At 46.3% G+C, this 22,901-nt stretch overlaps 1 protein-coding gene across 1 annotated transcript in view; it reads right to left on the bottom strand.

Annotated features, from left to right (window-relative positions):
• The window catches only part of TMEM213 (transmembrane protein 213), a 119,445-nt gene extending 96,814 nt beyond the window's left edge, over window positions 1-22,631 (bottom strand). Inside the window, exon 1 of the mRNA XM_069227987.1 lies at window positions 22,249-22,631. Within this exon, the coding sequence (XP_069084088.1) occupies window positions 22,249-22,327 (79 nt within the window). The 5' untranslated portion in view covers window positions 22,328-22,631. The remainder of the gene's footprint in view (window positions 1-22,248) is intronic.
• Window positions 22,632-22,901: the final 270 nt, after the last annotated feature.

Below are 22,901 nucleotides of genomic sequence, written 5' to 3'. Positions count from 1 at the left end.
AATGACCTACCTTATCAATATTCATGAGATAGGATGCAATTTGCAACCCCATTGGGAATGGCCTCACTCACAGGGATGGTGGCCTGCTGGGAACAGCAGACCACCATGTCTTGGTCTGCTTTTTAAATAAAGGAATTTATTTTATTTTTTTGAAAGGCAGCCCTTCTTCCTTAAAGGAAAACAGGATACATTTCAAACATAAAAATAAAATGTTTTCTTTTCAGTTTTTCAGAGTAGGCAGTGGTCCATGGGACCACTACCTTCTCTGAAGAAATATTTTCGCTTCCATTCACAAAGGGAAAAAGTTCCTGTAAGGACCCCTTCCCGTTTTTAAATGGGTTATCACAAATTTGAAATTGGTGGTAACTGCAATTGTTTTGTGACTGCAATTGTGGTCACAAAACAATCATACATGCCACTGCAACTTGCAATTAGGAAGGAACGCCCTTGGAACGCCCCTTCCTAATTGCGAGTCGCAATCCCTACTTTGCGAGTTAGTGTTTGCATGCCGGGTTGCAAAATAGGGATGGTACATTAGAAAAAGCCATTTTGCTGTTGCAAAAGGCGAAATTCGCCTTTTTGCGACCACAAAATTGCGTCGTACATTGGCCCAAAAGTTGGATCTGTAAATAAAAAGAAAAAAAAGTAGTGCAACTGTGGGTTTTTTTTTAAGTGGGTGGGGGTGATCCCAGCGAGGCAGAAGCAAGTAACACAAGGTATGGGGCAGAAGCACCACAGAAGAAAGGGAGAGGGTGGCTGAAGCAACACAGATGTTATGGAGGGGAAGCAACATGGACGGCCAGGTGGAGGAGTGGAAGCATAACAGTGGAAGCAACACGTGTGGGGAGAAGCAACACGGATGGCAGAGGGAGAAGTTCATGACATGGGGACAAAGAGCAGCATGAAGCGTGGAAGCATCTGGGGGTAGAAGCACCCAAGAGAGAAAGCAAAGGGGGAGAAGCACACAAGAGCGATTGTAACACAGAGGGGGTCAGGGAAGAAACACACAGGAGAGAGAGAGAGCACCACAGATCACAGAAGGCACGGGAAGAAAAGTTCATGTGGCTTACAGCTGGAAAACACATTAACTCTCATGGAGTGCTTAACATGCTTAACTAAAAACAAAAGTAGTGCATAAAAAGTAAGCAGTGGGAGAACACAAATGATAAGGCCATGCTCTAGGAGAAGGACAAGCAAAGGAAGAGTAAGGAAAGCTCTCCCAGACTAGTGAATAAAAATAAAGCAAATGAGAGTGACAATAAAGCCAACCAAAGGTAAGTAATTGTTGGGACCTAAGTACACTGTAAGCTGACAATATGCATTTTCGCAAAGCATACAGCTTTTGGAGCCTCATAGGAGAGAGCTGAACAGGTGCTGGCCACGAGTTAAAGTCCTAGTATGATGTCATCTTTCACCAAAATATGTTTTTGTTAGTGGTCCCAGCTGAAAGGGCATAGTTTTATTGGACATGAAGCATGTCCTCCACTCGCCATGTAGACAAATGATGAGGGATATGTGGTGGATCAGTACAGTAAAGGGAGGCCAGCTCTGTGTATCCATTGGTAGATAGCTTTGCTCATTTCCAGTGTTTTCCTCCCTCTCTGCACAGTGCATGGGCCTAGTTATGGGCAGCTCCCAGGATTTCACTGCAACCTGTCCTGCCCAACTTCATATGAGGCTGAAAGCAAAATTGTCTGCTAACAGGCATGCAAGTTTTGGGATGCTCCATCACCCTCTCATCTGAGCCCTCTCATCCTCAAAGTTCTATCCTTAGTTATTACCATTAACGGACAGCATCCCTGCTGACCTGTTCCAAATAATGCCAGTGTTAATTATAGGCAGACTTTTAAAGGTCTTTCACAAGGCACGTGAGGTAGGAAAATTGCGTTTTCCTTGGCAGAAGCTTGAATTACTTTGATCCCTAAGAGAGACAAAGACAACACAGATTTCATCCTATCACCTCTTCTCTATGCTAAACACTGAGGTGAAACTACTTAGTGTAAGGCCTTGGCTACAGGGTTGTGCTGGTGATAGGACGCCTCATACATGAAGATCAAACCAGTTTTTTTCCAAGCAGGAGCACAATGCGCAACATCAGAAGTTTTACACATATTATGCATGCACTAACTAACCCTAAAGAATACTATACACTAGAAGCATTAGATATTGAACATGTCTTTGACACTGTACCCTGGCAGTACATCTGACTTGTTCTGGAAAACATGGGATTTCAGCTTAATTTGTTGCACTGGGTAAAATTATTGCATGCTGAACCCACGATAAAGGTATGAACGGAACGCTGGATATCAGACAGCTGGACACTGGTATGGGACACAGGGCAAAGTTGCCCACTGTTCCCCATGCTGTTCCCATTGGCCATGGAGCATCTGGCATATGAGCTGCAAATGGCTATGGTGCGCTGAGGCATCCAGGTAGTCCAGACTAAGCGTATTGTGTGGCCCTACTTGGATGACATATTGGTGTATTTAAAAGACCTCACATATTCCATCCTGTGCCTTCTTGCTGAGCTTGAAAGTTCCAGGAGGGTCTTGGGTTCGAAAACAACATGGGACAAATCCAATCTGTTCCCACTGGGAGGGTGTAGGAAATCAGAAATTCAGGCCCTGCTGGACGTGGGGATGGTTTGGGAGACAAGCCACTTTCTATATTTAGGGATGCAGGTCACAAAGGATGAAAAAGCTCAGTACCCACTCAATATGGGAAGGGTGTTCAATTCTGACCCACCTGTGGCACTAAACTCACACACTGCTGGACTAGCATAAAAAAGAATCACGCTACTCCAGCAATGCCAGGAAGCCCCCATTGAGAAAAGCCCTGTGTCTGTGCTCTGAGCAGGCGGTAAAATTCTGACGCACTGGAGTCGCAGAATGATGCAGTGAAATTTACATTTCACTGCGTCAGTTCTGCGTGGCTTTCCCCGAGGGAACGCCTATTTTGCATACATACCTGGCGCAGGTATAATGTGATGCAAGGCTACACAAACTGAAGCATTGGGCTCAATGTGTCATTTTTAAATGTGGCGCCGTGTGGAGCACTGTTTGCGCCACTGTTGCATCAAACAAAATGATGCAATGATGGCGCTATGGCCTTGTAAATGAGGCCAACTGTCTGTTAGTTGAATTGGTGTGTCTACTTGTGTCCTGGAATAGGGATAGACCATTTAAGCTTTAATTTGTAATACTATTTGAACAATGCAAATGGACTCTTGTGTACCGGAAATGTTTTTCTTTTTAGGTCGTGCGTAAGCGTACAACCTCTTGTATACTTTTAAGTATACTTCTTCTGTGGGCTTCCAGCTATTTTATTTGTTAGTTTCAATGTCATTTAAAAATCTTGGCATGCTAGTGGTCAGTCATGCCTCTTTGTCCCTCCTTTCTCTGTGTGGAAGCAGAGACCAACTACTGTATAGTTACGCTTTTCCTGCTTATCTGGTCTGTAGAGGACTTTTTTTACTTTGTTTCCTGCTCCTGTCCAGGGAAACTTCCCTTTTCATTTGCAGAGCATTCTTGCTCTGAGCTTTGCTGTAAACAAGGCTATAAATCAGGCTATCTTGGTCACATTTGGTCATTGTGGGCTCTCTGCACCCACTCTTAGCTGCCTGACTCCCGCCCTTCCTTGGCTTGGATTTTCTTTTTACCAAGTGAGCCTGCCTGTGGTTGGTGCTGAGTGCAAGGGTCGAGAATCGCTTGTAATTGCTTACAGCCTAGGCACACAGCTCTACCAGGGCTCCGCAATCCTTAAAGACAGTGCTCACTTCTGCTCCATACTGGGATCCCACTCGCAGGTCCATCAGTGCCCCTCAGTTCAACCACTCCAAGCCTTCAGCTGGGCCAGTGCCAGGACCCCACACACGCTGTCTGCCTGAGTACCTCAGTTCTTGAAGTCAGTACACACTGCTGTTCCAGTATTGGGACCTCGGGCACAGCTCCATCAGTGCACCTCAGTTCAGACACTTCAAGCCCCTCAGGTGTGCCCCTGCTAGAACCCCACACTCGCTGTCTGCCAGAGCACCTCAGTTCTTATGGTCAGTACACACTACTGTTCCAGTACTGGACCTCGGGCACATCTCCATCAGTGCACCTCAGGCCACACACTTCAAGCCCATCAGCCGTGCCAGAACCTCACACACGCTGTCTGCCAGAGCACCTCAGTTCTTATAGTCAGTACACACTGCTGTTCCATTACTGGGACTTCGGGCGCAGCTCCATCAGTGCACCTCAGTTCACATACTCCAAGCCCCTCAGCCATGCCCGTGCCAGCACCCCACACTCGCTGTCTGTTACAGCACCTCAGTTCTTACAGTCAGTACACACTGCTGTTCCATTACTGGGACCTCGGGCGCAGCTCCATCAGTGCACCTCAGTTCACACTCTCCAAGCCCCTCAGCTGTGCTCATGCCAGAACCCCACACATGCTGTCTGAGAGAGCACCTCAGTTCTTACAGTCAGTACACACTGCTGTTCCATTACTGGGACCTCGGGCGCAGCTCCATCAGTGCACCTCAGTTCACACACTCCAAGCCCCTCAGCCATGCCAGAACCCCACACACACTGTCTGCCAGAGCAACTCAGTTCTTACAGCCAATACACACTTATGTTCCAGTACTGGGACCTTGGACGCAGCTCCATCAGTGCACCTCAGGTCACACACTTCAAGCCCATCAGCCGTGCCAGAACCCCACACACACTCTCTGCTAGAGCACCTCAGTTCTTACAGTCAGTGCACACTGCTGTTCCAGTACTGGGACCTCGGGCGCAGCTCCACCAGTGTATCTCAGTTCACACACTCCAGGCCCCTCAGCTGTTCCCGTGCCAGAACCCAACACTTGCTGTATGCCAGAGCACCTCAGTTCTTACAGTCAATACACACTTATGTTCCAGTAGTGGGACCTTGGACGCAGCTCCATCAGTGCACCTCAGGTCACACACTTCAAGCCCATCAGCCGTGCCAGAACCCCACACTCACTCTCTGCTAGAGCACCTCAGTTTTTACAGTCAGTACACACTAATGTTCCAGTACTGGGACCTCAGGCGCAGCTCCATCAGTGCACCTCAGTTCACACACTCCAAGCCCCTCAGCCGTGCTAGAACCCCACACACGCTGTCTGCCAGAGCACCTCAGTTCTTACAGTCAATACACACTGATGTTCCAATACTGGGACCTCAGGCACAGCTCAATCAGTGTACCTCAGTTCACACACTCCAAGCCCCTCAGCCATGCCAGAACCCCACACACACGGTCTGCCAGAGCACGTCAGTTCTTACAGTCAATACACACTTATGTTCCAGTACTGGGACCTTGGACGCAGCTCCATCAGTGCACCTCAGGTCACACACTTCAAGCCCATCAGCCGTGCTAGAACCCCACACACACTCTCTGCTAGAGCACCTCAGTTCTTACAGTCAGTACACACTGCTGTTCCAGTACTGGGACCTCGGGCGCAGCTCCACCAGTGTACCTCAGTTCACACACTCCAGGACCCTCAGCTGTTCCCGTGCCAGAACCCAACACTTGCCGTCTGCCAGAGCACATCAGTTCTTACAGTCAGTACACACTGCTGTTCCAGTACTAGGACCTCGGGCGCAGCTCCATCAGTGCACCTCAGGTCACACACTCCAAGCCTCTCAGCCGTCCTCGAAGCCCACTCACTCTGACTGCCAGAGCACCTCAGTTCTGACAGTCAATACACACTGATGTTCCAGTACTGGGACCTCAGGTGCAGCTCCATCAGTGTACCTCAGTTCACACACTCCAAGCCACTCAGCTGTGGCCGTGCCCGAACCTCACACACGCTGTCTGCCAGAGCACCTCAGTTCTTACAGTCAATACACACCGATGTGTCAGTACTGAGACCTCAGGCGCAGCTCCACCAGTGTACCTCAGTTTACACACTCCAAGCTCCTCAGCCGTGCCAGAGCCTCACTTGCTGTCTGCCAGTGCACCTCAGTTATTACAGTCAGTACACACTGCTGTTCCAGTACTGGTACTTCGGGCGCAGCTCCCTCAGTGTACCTCAGTTCACACACTCCAAGCCCCTCAGCCGTACCCATCCAGAACACCACATGCGCAGTCTACCAGAGCACCTCAGTTCTTACAGTCGGTGCACACTGCAGTTCCATTACTGGGCCCTCGGGCACAGCTCCATCAGTGCACCCCAGTTCACACACCCCAAGCCCCTCAGCCCTGCACATTCCAGAACCCCACACATGCTGTCTGCTAGAGCACCGCAGTTCTTACAGTCAGTACACTCTGCTATTCCAGGACTAGGACCTCAGGGGCAGCTCCATCAGTATACCTCAGTTCTACCCCGGCAAGGTCATTTCCTTTACGATACTGGGGCCCTGCTCACATACAGTTCCATTACAGTAGCTCAATTCTAATATTCAATCCCACTGCTAAGCCAATACTGGACCCAAAAGAGCAAAACACAGCTCAGCCAGTGCACCTCAAGTCTAACATCCAATGCCACTGTTAATGGGAACCACCACAGTTCCACAAGAATCCAACAATTCTAACATTCAGTGCATGTTTCTTCTGAGGACTGAGGCTCACACACATGCCCTTCAGGACTCCTTGCTTCTGTGGTTCAGAGGCAATGCCACTCCCATGCTGGGTCCCACTCGCAGCTTCACCAGGGCACTTCCAGGCTAACACCTGGCAACCCTGGCACACCAATACTAGGTTCCACACATCGCTCCATTAAGATACCTCACTTCTAAACTTGTCTGCCTGTTACTATTCCAGTGCTGCAGCCCACAAACAACTCTGTGAGTGCACCTCAACCCTAACCTGCAGCGCCACATTTTTCCAATCCCAGCAATTACACAGCACTCCATTTCTCATTCCTGACCCGCTGCCTTTCTGTTATTCCAGCACGGGGCCGGGACACAGCTCTATCTATACCCCCAATCCTGATCTGAAGCACCCCAAAATTGCTCTATTGGGGTTCACATACAACTCAGCTAATGCACCTCCTGCTGTTCTGTAGCGCCTCCTGCTGTTCTCTGACTTCTGTTTGAGGACGTGGGGGAGCCAATTATATCTATTCTTAGCTGCCATTTTTATTTGGGAGGGTCTATTTCACATGTCTCACTCTGTTCTTTCCTTTACTCCGTTTACCTTCAATGTTTTCTTTATCATCCACTTTTCTCTTTCCAGGTCTTAGAATCCACAAGTTACCAGTTTAGTTCTTTCAACTGTTTATTTCTACTCCTCTCCCTTTTTTTCTTTCCCTCTTCTTCTTGCTACCTCCTCTTTCAAACTTGCAAAAACTTACTTATTTATTTCCTTGTTTCGTTCTTCTCTTTTTTGTTTATCAGGTGTTCATGCTTGTACTATTTTTTGCTCTTCCCTTATTTCTTTGTACTATTTATTTGCTCTTTACTTTGATTTGGTATGCATCCTTTCACTTTTTTAAAGATCTTCCTTCCTTTCTCTGGTGTTTTCCTTACCTTTATCTGTCAATTCACGTTTTACTTTAAATTCCCGTATGCATGTGGAAGCCACAAGTTACTTGTCGGGACCGAAGTGACGAAGTGGTTTTCCCATTCTGTGTCTGTGGGAAATGTGTCAGCACACACATGCGCTGGTTCTTTCACTGCTTGTTTCTCTCACCATCTCTCTTTTTTTCTTCTAATGTTCATCTTTCTCTTTCTTTTCACACTTCTTTAATTATTTTTTCTTCTTTATCTTTTTTTCATTAGCTTCCTTCCCTTCTTTCTTTTGTCTCACAGGTGTGCTCTAGTTCTTCTCTCAGTTGTGTTTTCATTTTCTTGTTCTTTCTTTCCCTTCTTTATTTTATTTCTTTGTGACCCCTTCTCTTTCTTCCTTTTGCCTGTTGTATTCCTTTCGCTTCTCTTTTTCTGCCCCATCCGCTTTCTCACCTGAGGCCTAGTTATCAATGGAGCAACAGGTGCAGTGGCATTGGGGCTCAGAGACCTACGGACCTCAATCAAATCTAATTAGTGCTGTATTTTCCAACCAAAATTGCTGTCAACCACTTTCCTTTCTTACTCCAGGGCCCATGACACCGTTACTATGCCACTTGTCCTCTCTATCTCTACTTCTGACCCCCTCTTGCCTTTCACCCTCCAATCGGTCCCAAATTATATTTTTGTTATGGTGTTTTGAGCATTTAACTCTAATGCCAAAAGTTTATTTCTGTTAAAGGTTTATATGATAATTGTATGTGTTTTAAGATAGTGGAAGAAGGTAAATAGATGTGTTTCAGTTAAATGCTGGGCCGCTGCAAGTATGTGACAGGAGAAGACAAATTATGAGTCAGGGTTGACCAATTTATGTGGCAAGAATTTACAATGCCAATAGCTCTAACTTAAGAAAATGTGAGACCTGTTGCAAGGCAAATGCTTGTTTATGTTTAAAAATCAATCAAAATAATTCAAAAAAAGAAATTCCCCAGCACCGAGTCTCTACAAGATCCTGCTCTCAGTAATACAGACACACCCTGCTCTAACAGCACACTCGCCTCAACTGCACAACCTACCTATATACCACATACTGCCAGCACTAATCTGGAACAGCTGACAGCAGTTCAAATATTACATAACATAAGATCAACTAGCAAAACTTAGTGTAACCTTCATAACATAACCTAGACAAGCAAAAGCTAGCCTAACCAAGCCTGGCCTGAACAGCAAATCCTCAAATAGCAAGACCTAACCTAACCTTTATAACGTAACATGAACTAGTAAACATTACCCTAACCTACCCTAGCACACAGAGCTAATCTAAACCAGCAGTATTTTGCTTAACCCAAACTAGTCTGCATAGCATATCTAAATCTAGTAAAACATAGCCTAACCTGCATAACATAGCCTAAACTCGTAAAACCTACTATAACACAACCTAGTCTTTAGAGTTAATATAAACTAGCAATACCTAGCCTAACCCCTATAATATAACCTAAAGTAACAAATGTTAACTTAATGCCGCCTCCCCTAGCCTCAATAAGATAACTTCAACAAAACTATTCTAACACAACCTAGCATCCATAATGTAAGCTAATCTAGCAAACCCCAGCCTTACCCCATAACATAACCTAAGGTAGCAATACGTGCCTTATATCCATTCTACCAGGCATACCATCAACCACAGCAGCAAAACCCTCAAAAGATAGACTATAATTTAATAATTTGTAATTTAATATAACATAACCTATCATAAGGCGATGGCTGAACTTTTGGCTTTCTTTAAGCTTGTTGCTATTGTTGATGCTGGATTAAATCAGTAAAAATAAAAACATAGCTGTTGCCAATACTCAACAGCATCATGACTCTTTGGTGCCATGTTTTTGTTTACTTTTATATTGGCCATTCCCAGCATAATGACATCTAAGTGTGCATGCATCGCTGCACATACACGTCATTCCTCTGCAGCAGCCATTTTAGTTTACTCCTCACTTACTGTATTAAGATGGTGGGTGGCCTTCTTGGAGAAGTACATTTTTAAAAACTATGTGAAAGTGCTTAATAGAACAAGGAACAGCCCGGTAGCAAACTGGAGCTGTTGAGCCCTCTGAAAAAATAAATAAAATACAGGCTGGAGACGGCTCGGGAGCAAACGAGCAGTGAGCAAGTGGAATGGGGGCAGAAACTAAATAACAGGTTTAGGTGGGGAAGCTATGGCCAAACTGTGTGGGAGCAACATGTAGGAGAAGCAGCAAGTACAACATATGCACTCCCATGGAGTGCTGAAACAAGGGACAAACACAAGAAGAGGAAGGAAAGCCACTGAATCAGAGGCAAGCAAATAAGATTGACAAGAAAACCACAAATGATAAACAATGGGCGGAGCCGGGGCCCATTCTCAGAATTGTTATTGTACAGAGTACGTTTTTGACGCTGTCTGTAGGTGTGACCTAAACAAGATGGAAGTCAATAGGTGAAGTGCAAGCGGAATCCTCCTGGTTTGGGATTTACAATTCTGAGTGCGAGATAAAAGGCAGACAAGCCAATGGGATTTATAGAAGTCCCACTGCGGACTCAAGGAATTTTCAAAAACCAAAAAAAATAGATGTCTGCCAGACTAGAATATTTGAAAGGCTTTAATTCTAGAAACCTTTAGGCCCAGATTTATACTTTTTTTGCGCCGCGTTTGAGCCATTTTGTGACGCAAAAGCGGTGCAAACTTACAAAATATAATAGTATTTTGTACGTTTGCGCCGCTTTTGCAGTCAAAAAATGACACAAATGCGGCGCTAAAAAAGTATAAATCTGGGCCTTAAAAGCCCAGTCTCTTATGTCAGTTGCTAAACTAAAGTCCTTGAGTTGTAAAACATTTTCGAATTTCTTTGAAGCTGTTAGGTTCTGCTAAATGTGGGTGCCATCATGTCACATCTATTTTATTTCTAGGAGAAACTGAAGTGCGAATTAATAAACGTGATGTGTCTTTGCTTTCTGTCTCGTATGAAATGTTACCTTTTACACGATAACTGTAGAATGTCCTAATTAGTTGCAACAGTGCACCTGCAGGTTACAGGCTGGTCCAGTGTATCTCGTTTGTTGCAGATAACTGTACGCTTGAAGGACCTTTAGAGAAACTGTATTGTGAAGGATCCTGAGAAACTATTGAGCTTTAGAATGTATCTTCTTCCTTTAAGCTGATTGAAGCATAATATGGGAACTATGTGTAGGTGTAGCAAATGTTAGAATTCTGTGATTTGAGCTGGTGCAATGTAGATGAGAATTCAGAGCCTGTTTCCGCACAACTCAGAGTAGAGCAGGGCACTCTGTTAATGGGCGAACTGAATATCCTTAATTGTTCCATTTAGCTTTATAATATTTCACCCTCCTACTTAAATGCTTTTGATCTGAACCTCATGTTTACTAATGCACTTTTGTAATGATTATTCATTTACACTAATTTGATGATTTTGAATCTGTAAAGCTTTTCAACCTTTAATAAACCTTTATTGTTTGAAAACTTAACCAGTCTCTGGTCCTCATTCTGAGTTTGGCGGGCAGCATAGCCCGTCTGCCAAACTCACGCGTTCGCAAGACCGCCAGTGTGGTCTTCCTCCCGCTGGCCCTATTCAGAGTTTCCTGCTGGGTCAGCGAACGGAAACAGAGTGTCCGCCCGCAGACCCAGCAAGAAACAGGCCACAACATTGATGTTGGCTCATAATCGAGCCAGCGGCAATGTTGCGATGCGTCGGGTGCGACAGCACCCATCACGCTTTTCACTGCCTGTAAATCAGGCAGTGAAAAGCACAACGGGGATGCCCGTCAGGGCCTCTGCACTACCCATGCCAAGTGCATGGGCAGTGCAGGGGCCCCCATGGGGCCCTCGGCACCCCGTCTCCGCCAACCTTTGCATGGTGGTGGTACCGCAGTGCAAAAGCTGGCAGACATGGGGGTCATAATCTGCGCTCACCTGCAGGATTAAGACCGCCGGCACTGCCACGGAAACATGCTAGTGCCGGTGGTTGGGCCGAGGAGCATTCGCCATGGTCATAATGTGGAGGCCAGACTGCCACATTGGCGGCAGTCCGATCGCCACCGCGAGTCTGGCGGTCCTAAGACTGCCAGACTCATAATGAAGTCTTCTGTCTTCCATGTCAAGCCTAATGTACTTCATGTTAATGAAAGTATTGATTTGATGACTAGCCTCAGCTGTGGATTTCTATTAATCAGATAGCGCTTTAAGAGCCCCAAATTTGCATGAAGAAAAGTGTTAACAGTAGTTTGCTGCGAGACTCACTAAGACGTTGATTTTCACACTGTGTCTTATATATTTATATATTACCACAAATTCGATCATAAACATTGTACATCTATAATGATACATATTCTAAGGTTCTTGTAAAGCGCATGGCTACCCAAAGGCCTCCCAGCGCTAGAATAGTCATCATAGTAAACCAGATCACCACAGAAGAAGAATTAATTGCTATTCAGCCAAGTTTTAAGGGCCTTACGAGAGGATGTAGGTCAACTGTCCTTGCTCCCTCACCCCTAATCCGAACACATCTTGCTAAACTGATCTGTTGATAGGTTCTTCAGTCTACCTTTTCCCTACTTCTGTCCACTAACTCTCTCAGCAGGTTGTGGAGGAATTAAAGCTGGATTTAGCAAATACTATATAGGTTCACTGGAATCTGAATCTAGTAAACCTCACCGCTTGTCAGCAATTTTTAGAACAGGTGTGAGGGCCCCAGGCCGCACACAGATGTCTGGCCTAAATTGTGGTGATTGAGTTTGTTTACTTCTGCTGTTCTGGGGCCATCTTACCACAAGCTCTGAAAACTGGGCACCAAATACACCCCTTTAGCACTTGACTCTCGGGGCAGTGGGTTGAACAGTCCAAGATTTACTCAGGGATTTAGTGAGGGGTTAGCGACTCAGTAGTATTAAATACAGCTCTTACTAAACCGATTACTTACCAAATGCTTTATCTTAGATAAGAGAAAAGTACTTTGAACTATGTGCAGCACAATACTTCAGACGTATGGGAACAGCGTTATGGGAATACTTTAAACAACTAAGGGAAAACAGACCTGTGCTCAGTCCATAAATCTCAGGGCGCAGGCTTTTGTTTGTCATGTTATACTATGAAATATAATGTTGTGTTATGTTATGTACATTTGTAGAGTGCACTATCACCAGGGAGGATATCCTGGCACTGAGCAGGTGTGAGGCAAGGCACACCTAGTAGGACTACACAAAAAGCCAGGTCTTCACCTTCTTGAGGAATACAAGAAGTGAGGAGAGGCTCTTATGTGTAGCGGGAGTACATTCCATGCTTTAGGAGTGATGTAGCAGAACACTTGACCTCCAGATCTGGTTTTCCATATGTGTGAAATCTTTGCAAGTAGGAGTCTGGGCAAGCAGGGGTGTCTGGAAGGTTTGTGGAAGAGGATGCAGTTTTTGAGAAATGCTGGGCCAGTGTTATGTAGTACCTTGTAAGTGGGGGTGAATTGTGCTCATTTGTGAATGGGAAGCCAGTGGAATTCCTTCAGGTGTGGTGTGATCTGAGTGCGGTGTGGTAGGTTGAGAGTGAATCTAGCTGCTGAGTTCTAAATGGTCTGCCGCCTTCTGGTGAGTTTTTTGTTGATTGTTGATCATGTCATAGAGGATGTTCTCATAGTTCACCTTGCTTGTGACCAGGGCATGCATGACTGTTTTCTGGGTGCTCATTGGGAGCCCTTTGAAAATCTTCCTCAGCATTTTCATGGTATGGAAGTGTGAGGCGGTGACGGCATTGACTTGGGTGGTCATCCCGAGTTTGCTGTTGATGATGATCCCAAGGTTCTTGTGTGTGCAGTACACTGATGGCAAACTTTAGAAGAGCCCAGGTGTACCTGGTGTCTCTTGAGCCCCAACTAAAGTGTTATGTTGATATTGTAGCATTGTTATCTTTGGTTTGTGGCGAGCAGCTGCCCAGTGCTAGCACCACTAATGCCAGACCCTGTCTCTTCACATTGCAGATTGCAACAGGTGGCATCTGGACATATGAGCTGTTGTGGCTCTTCTCAAAATAGTCACAGACCAAAACAAACCCACTTCCTAAACAAACGGAGACCCCCTCCTCAGGGGTCTTCAATACTGGTGAGATGGCAGTCCAATGGGAAAATGCAGATGTTCCTGGAGCCTGCGCTTGACGATCACCGGGGATCAAGGTCACCAAGGTAAGTTAAAAAGTCTCAAGGAAGACTTGCAAGCACGAGCACTTGCTTAGAGTGGGGTAACTGCTGGTCGCGGTTCAACTCGAAGTATAGCATAGTGCTTCAGGGAGAGAATGGAAGCCCTCAGGAACAAGGAGGGGGTCTCTCAGCACCAGGGCTCTCCAATGCAGATGTCAGCTAAGCGCAGTCCGTAATTGCAACACCACTAACTCTCCCATGAAAGAATGTCATGGGAACTTTGAGGCCCATTTTGAGTGCTGCTGGGGACCACCATACGATGGGCAAGGCGCAGGGGCTCACCATATTCTCTTGTAGCACTGACCCTCTTCTGGTCATTACAGTGTTGATGTTGCTCATTGTTTATTGAAAGATCCTCTTCTCTGGATAGCCAACAGATGTGTTCTCCTTTGGTGTCTTCTTCTGCAGGGTTATGTCCAGAGCCCTATTTTCAGCAGCAAGGGCGGCTCCTCGTCCAAGGCATGTCCTAAGCCCCTGCAAGCGAATTTACCAAACTTTCCAGGAGATGTCCTGTTTTGGAAGTGGACTGTGACAGACACAAGCTCTGGATCTCAGCAGTTTAGTCAATATCCTGTGGTGTATTGCCTAGCACTAGTCAGTGAGAAGTCCTGGAACGATGTCTTGGGGTCTCAACCCCCCCCACATCTTATTTCCGGACAGGATTTGTGGATTGTACAGGCACCGCCTTTGTCTTCTCAGGTCAGCAGGAGGGAGGGCTGGGACTCAGGTAGGCCCTGGTATAGAGAAGCCGCCGCCTTTTACACTCACCAGCTTTTCAGAAGCAGCAGTTCTTGGAATTCAAAACAACAGAAAATGGTAAATGCTTACCCCTGCACTTTTAAGAAGTTCTTGTCTCTTTTCCTCCCATGCCACAGAACCACCTCAAGGGGGTAACACTTAAAAGGAACAAAAGAGCAACACATGGCAAAAGGCTATCTGTGCTTCAAAAAAGCTTCAACCATAAAAGGAATGGCTGAATCTTTACAAAATTACTAACAAATCCTAACCCAGTTTCAGAGTGACAAATGAAAACAGGTAGTGGATTTTGGGACAGGCAATGACCTCTTAATAAAGCCATTCTCAATCCTCTTCAACCCAATTTGGTCACTGAATCCCCAGACACCAGCGCCATAGCTGGTGTTTGTACAGCATTTTGATCCAATCAAAAACGGATTTATAAAGCGTGGCTAATCACCCGTGAGAGTATTCATGACGTACACACTCCTGACTCATCCTGCTAATGCATGTACAGCACCTGAAACGTGCATTGGATACCAAGAAAGACCCAGTTACCAAAGACTGAACAGGCTCATTACTGAGGCAAGGCCATAGGCCTCTTGGCCTCTACATGTAACAGGAAATGGACCTGTCCCACTGCTTATAATGCAGCACATCCACCACTGCTGAGAGGAGTCACGCTCATTGTGGAAGATAAGCATGGTGTGCCCCACAGAGCCAAACTCTGGGTTGTAAACCATCACTAGAGTAGACGTCAGTGCACCCGCATGACTGTGCGTATCAATCCCAAAACGAGTCACAAATAGCAGGGACTCGCTTCGTTTGTAGTTCAGAACAGGGATATGAGCTGCGAGTACCTTGCATGGGACCTTCCCACCCCAACAGGAGGCCAACCGAAAGAATACTCCAGTAGTCCAACCTATTGATGGCTAGTGAATTTATGCACATCTTAGCCGTGTGCATGGTAGGAATGTGTGCACCATGCATGTGTTAAGCAACCGTTAGCGGGCAGGGGTGGCTGTGTTTGTGATGAAGGCTCTTTCTCTTTAACTCCTAGAAACAATTCCACATGGTGATGCTCCCAAAATGTCCATCAGTTCAGGGCCATCACCGCTGTAGTTATAAACAGTGCTTGTGCACCTCAGTCTGAAAAACAGCAGAAGAGGGGTGGGAAAAGCGGCTCCATCTCAAATACTTGGCCTGGGTGACCTTTCACAGCGCACACATATGAGGACACAACATGCCAGGAAACTATCTTAGCATAAGTAACAAAAACAGAGCAATGCCTGCAACTTGTAGTGAACTTAATCTCATGTTTTAGTACTCAACCGAATACTCAATACTTGGTCAATTCTGTGCTCGAAGCCGAACACAGGGCCAAGTATGTTCTTTTAAATAGCTAATTTTGATGCACACACTTTATAACATGAATAAACGCGCTCTTGTAAACATGAGTTAGGGTTTTATTTTATTTTGTTTGCGCAGGTTGTGTGATTAAAACAGGAGTGCCCAACATATGTCCTCGACGGCCAGATCCATTAGGATTTTTCAGGATAAGCACTGACTATGTAGATTAGTTCCATTTAGACTTCTTGTACCCCAAATGCAAAGCAAAAAAACAGGGCTGAATGAACTGCCCTCACATGACATCAGATAACCTGAGTTATATTTATGGTCCATAGGGGAAGACTAAACTAGTAGAATTTCACAACCAAAACAATCAGTTTTGTGTCTCATTCTCGCAGCACTGAAGTAGAGGGGTGAGAAATGCAGCACAGAGCTCCAGGGGTGCCAGTTGCTCCAGGCCACCCAGGCACCAGTTTTTCAGCTCTGGGGTTTCATTTAACATTAGATAGTTTCTGGTTGATATTCTATTGTTTCAACTAAATGTATTGGATTTGTAGACCTGGAAATAATGAATGCAAAAGTAAAGCGCCTGTTGGAAACATGCTGTCCCAGCAACATATGGTGATCTGACTGCTCATGAAATGGTGCTTTTAACCCCTCCAGCTAATACACTAAGGGGCATATTTTCAAGAAAGTGTGGAATCGGTCCCAATGCGCCACTTGTCTTGTGTCCCCCTGCACATCCCTAACGACACCATGGTTGCGTCATATTTACAATACGGCCCACCATGGCGGTCATTACCACAACAGTGTCACCATTTTTGGAGCTGTTATCGTGCTTTGCTGCACTAGCACCAAAATTGTTGCCACTAATGCAGCAAAGCACAGGGAGACCCTTAGGCCAATACAGAAGCGTCACTTTAAGGCCTGCCTTAAGCAGGCATTAAAAATGACGGAAAAAATGATGCAGTGAAATCTTGTGAATTTCACTGTGTTATTTTTTCAGGCCTCCCTGCGGGGGAATACCCCCATGCATACATTATGCCTGGCGCAGCCGTAATGTGGCGCAATGCATGCATTGGGCTACTTTGTAAATATGGCGCAGGGGAATGGCCTCCTTAACGCCACCTTAGCGTAAAAATTAATTATGTTAGGGTGGAGTAAAGCAGTGGTAAGGGCTTGTAAATATGTGCCTGTGCTTTCACCCTGGAGCTGTGAGTTCAAACCTTCTGCTCCACCATCAGGAAGTGTGGTTTCAGTACATCCACTTGATGCCACAGAGTCAGTTCTGGCCGGTGCAGTGAACCTCCATACTTCATGCCAATAAATTATTAAATGCTTCCTCTACCAGCAAGCTGGGTCAGCATATATCACCCACAGTTACAGAGCTGCCAGGTTTGTGGTTGCAAGCGCTATATAAAACACACTATTATTAAACTATTATTAGAACATAGGAATGTTGAGAGCTCCATTGAAAACAATGGCTCCTGGCTTATAATGGCTGATGTAAGCCTTCTGCTCCAATATTCTGATGTTTGTCTTTCTGTTTTCCTTTTTAAATTTATAACATTCTGCCCTTAGGCTGCATCTCAGGCCTGTAACTCAAGTTTAGGGCCTTTCACAACCAGTATAGCCCTCAGCAGTGAGCTATAAGTCTATATTAGAACATTGGAATTTTGGGAGCGCCACTGAAGACAGCGAGTGGGTCAGGGCTAATAATGGCCATACAGACCTTCTGTGCCAGCATTCCAATGTTTGCCTTTCTGTTTGTCCCTTTTTAATATTGAACATTCCATCCTCAGTGGATCAAATATTGTAATCACAATATCGCCCTTCAGCCCCGGGCTGTATTATTTGTTAAGTGACCTGTCCCTTTTTATAGGCCCTCGCCCGTGGTGTGGACATATGCCATTGGTTAATGGTATTTAATATAGCCATAAGCCTGCTGCTGAGGGATATACCGGTTGTTAAAGGCCCTGAACCCAGGTTTAGGCCTAAGTCGCAGGTGTGGTGCCTTTAATGAGGGAGGAGGCCTTTAACAACCAATATCGTCCGAGGGAGAAGAGCTGTAAGGCTATTAGAACATTGGACCCACATAGTGTGGAATGTTCTAAATTAAAAAGGGAGAAACATGAAGACAAAGATCGGAATGTTGGAGCTCCAGGCTTATACCAGGCATTGTGGGTCGGAGCCCCCCATTGTCTTCAGTGCAGTTCTCAACATTCCAGCGTTCTAATAACTGACATAGCCCTCAGCAGCGGGTTCTACTGATATATTAGTTTACTACTAGTGATAGCTTACATCTTCATCTATATTGTTTCCATTTTGTCATTGTCTAATGAAACACCTTAATTGGGAGTTGAATTTTTGGCTGACAAGCTTCATCCTGAAATAACTGACCCTGAAATAACTGCTCTAAGTGCTATGCTGCCCTATGCAGTTCACTCGCACAGCACTTTAGGCCGCCAGAACTTTTGTGGTTATTTTAAAGCGTAATGTTCACCGATTACTTCCCCTTAGGGCTTCTTGTACAGTACAGCTGTGCAGTTGTGAGTTTACCCAAGTACAGTCTCCTCAGTGGTTGTTTGTGTGACTAACTCTTGCCCAAGTACAGGTGGACACAATATTTGGAAAAGCCTGTGTCTCCCCCAAAGCTTAATTTGTAAACAGAAATGTGCAGATGCCGAAAGCCCTACTCTTAAAACTGCGGCTTCTGCAATGAAATGTGCGAACACGGAAAATTGAGGCAGCGTAATCCTGAAGCCATCTCTGGCCTCTTCAATCCATTTACAGCCACTCCCTGCCCCTTCAGCTCACTCTTGCAGCTTTCTGCTTTCTCCTTTTGTGACACTTTTTCGTTTTTCTCTTCCTCTGTCTTTGCATATGTGTCTTTTGCTCGCAGTAAATGCTTGAGGCTGAAAAATAAGTGCCGGCCCTCACAAATAAGAGCCGGCCCACAAAAGTAAGTGCCAGTGCCCCGCACCGGAAGCAACAAGCACAAATTAAGCCCTGTCTGCACCACACGGATGCTCTACTGGATGATGAGCTGGCCTTGCGACCTGCTAATGAAACCCATGGGAGAGTGATGCAGACTTTGGGTTGATTTCTTTTTTTTGGGGGGGGTGGGGTTGCTCCTGGCGTCTGCCTAAGCTGTGTCAGGGTGGTGGTGTTGCCTCTCGTTTGAGGTCTTGAAGGCCCTCACTATCGGTAGGACTGTTGCCCTTGCCTAGGCCACAGGGGTGTGGCTGGGCTGGTAAGGGGGAGGGTGGCATTAACTGAAACAGATCTGCTCAGATCTGGAGTGTTCTGCACTGTGCCCATTGTCCGAGGGATGGGTACTTCTGACAACCTGCTCTATTTCCCTGAGTAGGGCACTTCCCTATTCTTTTGTCCCCAGCAGCCCCGTGACCCAAAGTTTTTAAAATATTTAGTGATAAAAACCTTGGGCGACAGATGCCTGGCAGAGGGACACACCCCTTTCTGGCATCTACATGGAGGGTATTCAACAAAGAAGCGTGATCTCCCAGTCACATTCCTGCGCGAACGGAACGGTGCGCAGATACAGGATGCGTTCTTATTACTCAGCATGGGGCTGTCAATTGTATCAACCTCAGAGAGATGACAGGCTGAGCAGACCTGCAGTGACACTAAGATAAGACTTTCGGGTTACACGTGGGACTCAGCAATGTGCCATCGATCTACCCTGTCCTTACATTGTTCAATTAAATACGATGCCGCTGCCAGGAGCGGGATCTGCTCTAGACTTGGGTATTCCAGTCGGAGCGCGCATATGACCTGTGGCACCGGGGGCAGTGGCGAGAGGGGCTTTGCTGGCGCAGAGCCGAGCGCCTCTCTCATGCTTCTACAGTGCGTAAAGTCAGTTCATTTAATCCAATATATGTCCGACTTAATGCATTATTTTAGCCAGCACAGCTCACACACAGAGGCCCTTATTTATATTGTTTTAGCGCCGCTTTTTGACGCAAAAACGGCACAAACGGCGCAAACTTACAAAATACAACTGTATTTTGTAAATTTGTGCCGCATTTGCGCCGCTTTTTTACGCAAAAACGGCACAAACGGCGCAAACTTACAAAATACAATATTTTGTAAATTTGTGCAGTTTTTGCGTCAAAAAGCGGCGCAAATGCGGCACTAAAAAAGTATAAATATGGGCCAGAGAGACTAACCCCTCTTCATTTCTCCGATCTGTACTGTCTGAAAACGAACCTCGAACTTGGAGGTGTGAAATAAATGGATTTTACCCACTGCAGGTGCATAAAACCAGGCTCTGGCCGGGCTCTGTCCAGAGCCAGTAAAGCCCGTCGTGACAAGACCCCATATATTATGCAGGACTAAGGCCCATATTTATACTTTTTTAGCGCCGCATTTGCGCCGCTTTTCGACGCAAAAGCAACGCAAACTTACAAAATACATAAAAAAGTATAAATATGGGCGTAAGTGCTTTAGTGGCATGCCAGGCGCTGTCACCCGAATGCCAATGGGCTCCTTCCCCAGGACTGTCCTGCTCAAATCAGACAACAAAGAGCTGGACCTTCTACCACGACACAAAAACACATGCGTGGCATGATGGGGTTTTAGGAGTATATGTAGGTGCCTAACGTACGGCTGTAGAACTAGAATACCATACATACCGAATGAACATAATAACAGACGCGGCATAACACAGCACATTATAGCATTTTAAAATTCAGCATAAGGCAATATTCGGTATTCTATAATATGGAACAGTGTGGAACAGTACAGAACATTAAAACATAACCTTACAGTTGGTGGGATCGATCAGCTAAAGCGGCTGCATAGATCTGTGCATCCGCTGAAAGTCACGAGCTCGAAACCCGGCCTTCATTCATCTATTTAGCCTTCCCATGTTGTCACTACGAGCCGGGTAATTCATCTGCAATGTTCCCTCTATTTTTTTACCTCCTGTGCGCGGAAGTGGGGGGTCTGTGCGCACTCCAGCCAAGGCTAGTGCTCCGAAGACGCGATAACGATTCAAGAGAGCGCAGCGCACCGCCTGGGCCAGCGGTGTTACCGCGCTACAGAGCTGCTCCAAAATCAGTGTGAAGTTGTGCATTCTCACAAATCACGTTGCATGTGATGCACTAATGTCACTGTGCCACTATTTTAAAAGTTCACCATCAACCTGAGCGTCTCTTCCATGGTAACTGGATACTGATTATAGTGCTGGAAACTAGGGATGTTAATGGGGCCCGCTTGTGGCTTCATCATTACATGATATGGCTTGGTAGCTGCCGGTATAGCTCTTACGCCAACCTCAAGCTGCTTCGTAGCACTAAGAAAACACAGATATGAAGATGAACAGAAAAGAGGGAAATGCAGATAGGAAAGGAAAGAGATGGTAAATGTATTATATAATAGCATGTTTGTTGTTGTGTAGTGCTGGGTGGACAACCTCAGGCTCCTCAAAACACACGAGAGAAAGGAGAACGTTGAGATAGTTCTGATGTACGTATAGCTAATATGTCATCCTAAGGCTACTTTCATGTGCTGGAGGGGAACAGAAGCGTAGGAAGGAACATTCTGCAGTTTTTCTTTAATATAGCGCCAACTCGACCCGGAGGTATTGGAGCGCTTTACACAGCACTAGGTACGTTACACGAGGACACATTCATTTTTCGGTAAGCAGTGCTTTGTCCAGAATCACACGATACTGAGATGGAGATTGGAACCGGGCTCTCCAACTCCAACCTCGTCAGCTCTGCCCATTAGCCACACCTTGTCGGATGTTTATATTACTGCATGAGTCCCAAGGCTGCTTCAACCTGCTACTTGGGGATCAAAATTGGAAAGAAGGGGTACGTAAGAGGGAGACTCATAAGTCCGTAATGTGCCACTGGTGAGATGGCATTTTCGCCGTCTCCATGATCCCTCATTAATGTGGTCACATTTAATGCCTGTAGTGTCACATACCAGTGGCGCCCTAGGCGGCTGCGTCCTAGTGCCTTTCCTGCCCTGCATAAGAACAATTCAGGTTGCAGAATTTGACGTATGCGTGCAGCACCCTAGGTCCCTTGTCACTTTCCACATTGGCACACCGTAAGTACTACACTGTTCCAAGCAAATACTCCCTACCTATAGCATCGTGTCCTCCCCATAATGGGCAACAAAGCGCTAAACAAATGAAAATACTACCACATATGAAAACTCAGGCCCATGTTTATACGTTTTTAGCGCGGCATTTGCGTCCTTTTTTGACGCACAAGTGGCGTAAACTTACAAAATAAAATTGTGGCCTATATTGATACTTTTTTAGCGCCGCATTTGTCATTTTTTGACGCAAAAGCGGCGCAAACGTACAAAATATAATTGTATTTTGTAACTTTGCGCCGCTTTTGCGTCACAAAATGACACAAATGCGGCGCTAAAAAAGTATACATATGGGCCTCAATACGTTAGCGCTGTGTTAATATCCAGCCGTTCAGCGGTAAGTCCTCTCTTACCTGTGCCCCGCTGGACGCAGAGGGCGGCCAGGGTCAGCAGCAGCAGCAGGGGGGCGCTGGTCCGGAGGGGCCTCTTCATGCTGGGAGCCTGCAGTGAGGTCAGGCCGGACTGTGAGAGCCGCTCCGCTCCTCACCTCTCCTCACGGGGTCTGAAGGGGAGTCCAATGACACGGGCTGGGGCCGGGGGGTGGCACAAACCAGATCCCGCCGAAGCTGGCGGGAGAACCCTGGAGCTGTTGAGTAAACACTGCGCGTGCCAGGCGGACTGTGGTGACTGGTGTGTGGCCAGCCGTGGCATGGGGGGTGAAACAGCCCTCTCCCAGCAGGACCTGGAGTGCCAGCTCTAGTAGAAGCAGGGCGAGGAAGGGGTAAACAGGGGCCTAGGTGTCTGCCCTCCACCCGTGATAGAGCACAGAGTAATGGTACTTACCCTTTCAAGGACAAGGGGCAAAACGAGATGGGTGTCAAGACTCCCCTGCTAGGGGAGGAGCACATCTAGTGAGGGCAGACAGTACTCGGATTTACACATCTCCATATTCAGAATAACAAATATGGCACATATTTGGAAACAGTCCCTCGGCAAAAAGAGAGCACCTAGTGAGGGGGCACGGTGGCACTGTCTCTATGGGAGGGCAGATCGAGAGGTGGGGGCT

The sequence above is a fragment of the Pleurodeles waltl genome, chromosome 4_1 (genome assembly GCF_031143425.1).
Source record: "Pleurodeles waltl isolate 20211129_DDA chromosome 4_1, aPleWal1.hap1.20221129, whole genome shotgun sequence".
Classification (NCBI taxonomy): domain Eukaryota; kingdom Metazoa; phylum Chordata; class Amphibia; order Caudata; family Salamandridae; genus Pleurodeles; species Pleurodeles waltl.
This window is presented reverse-complemented; position numbering and strand designations above follow the sequence as displayed.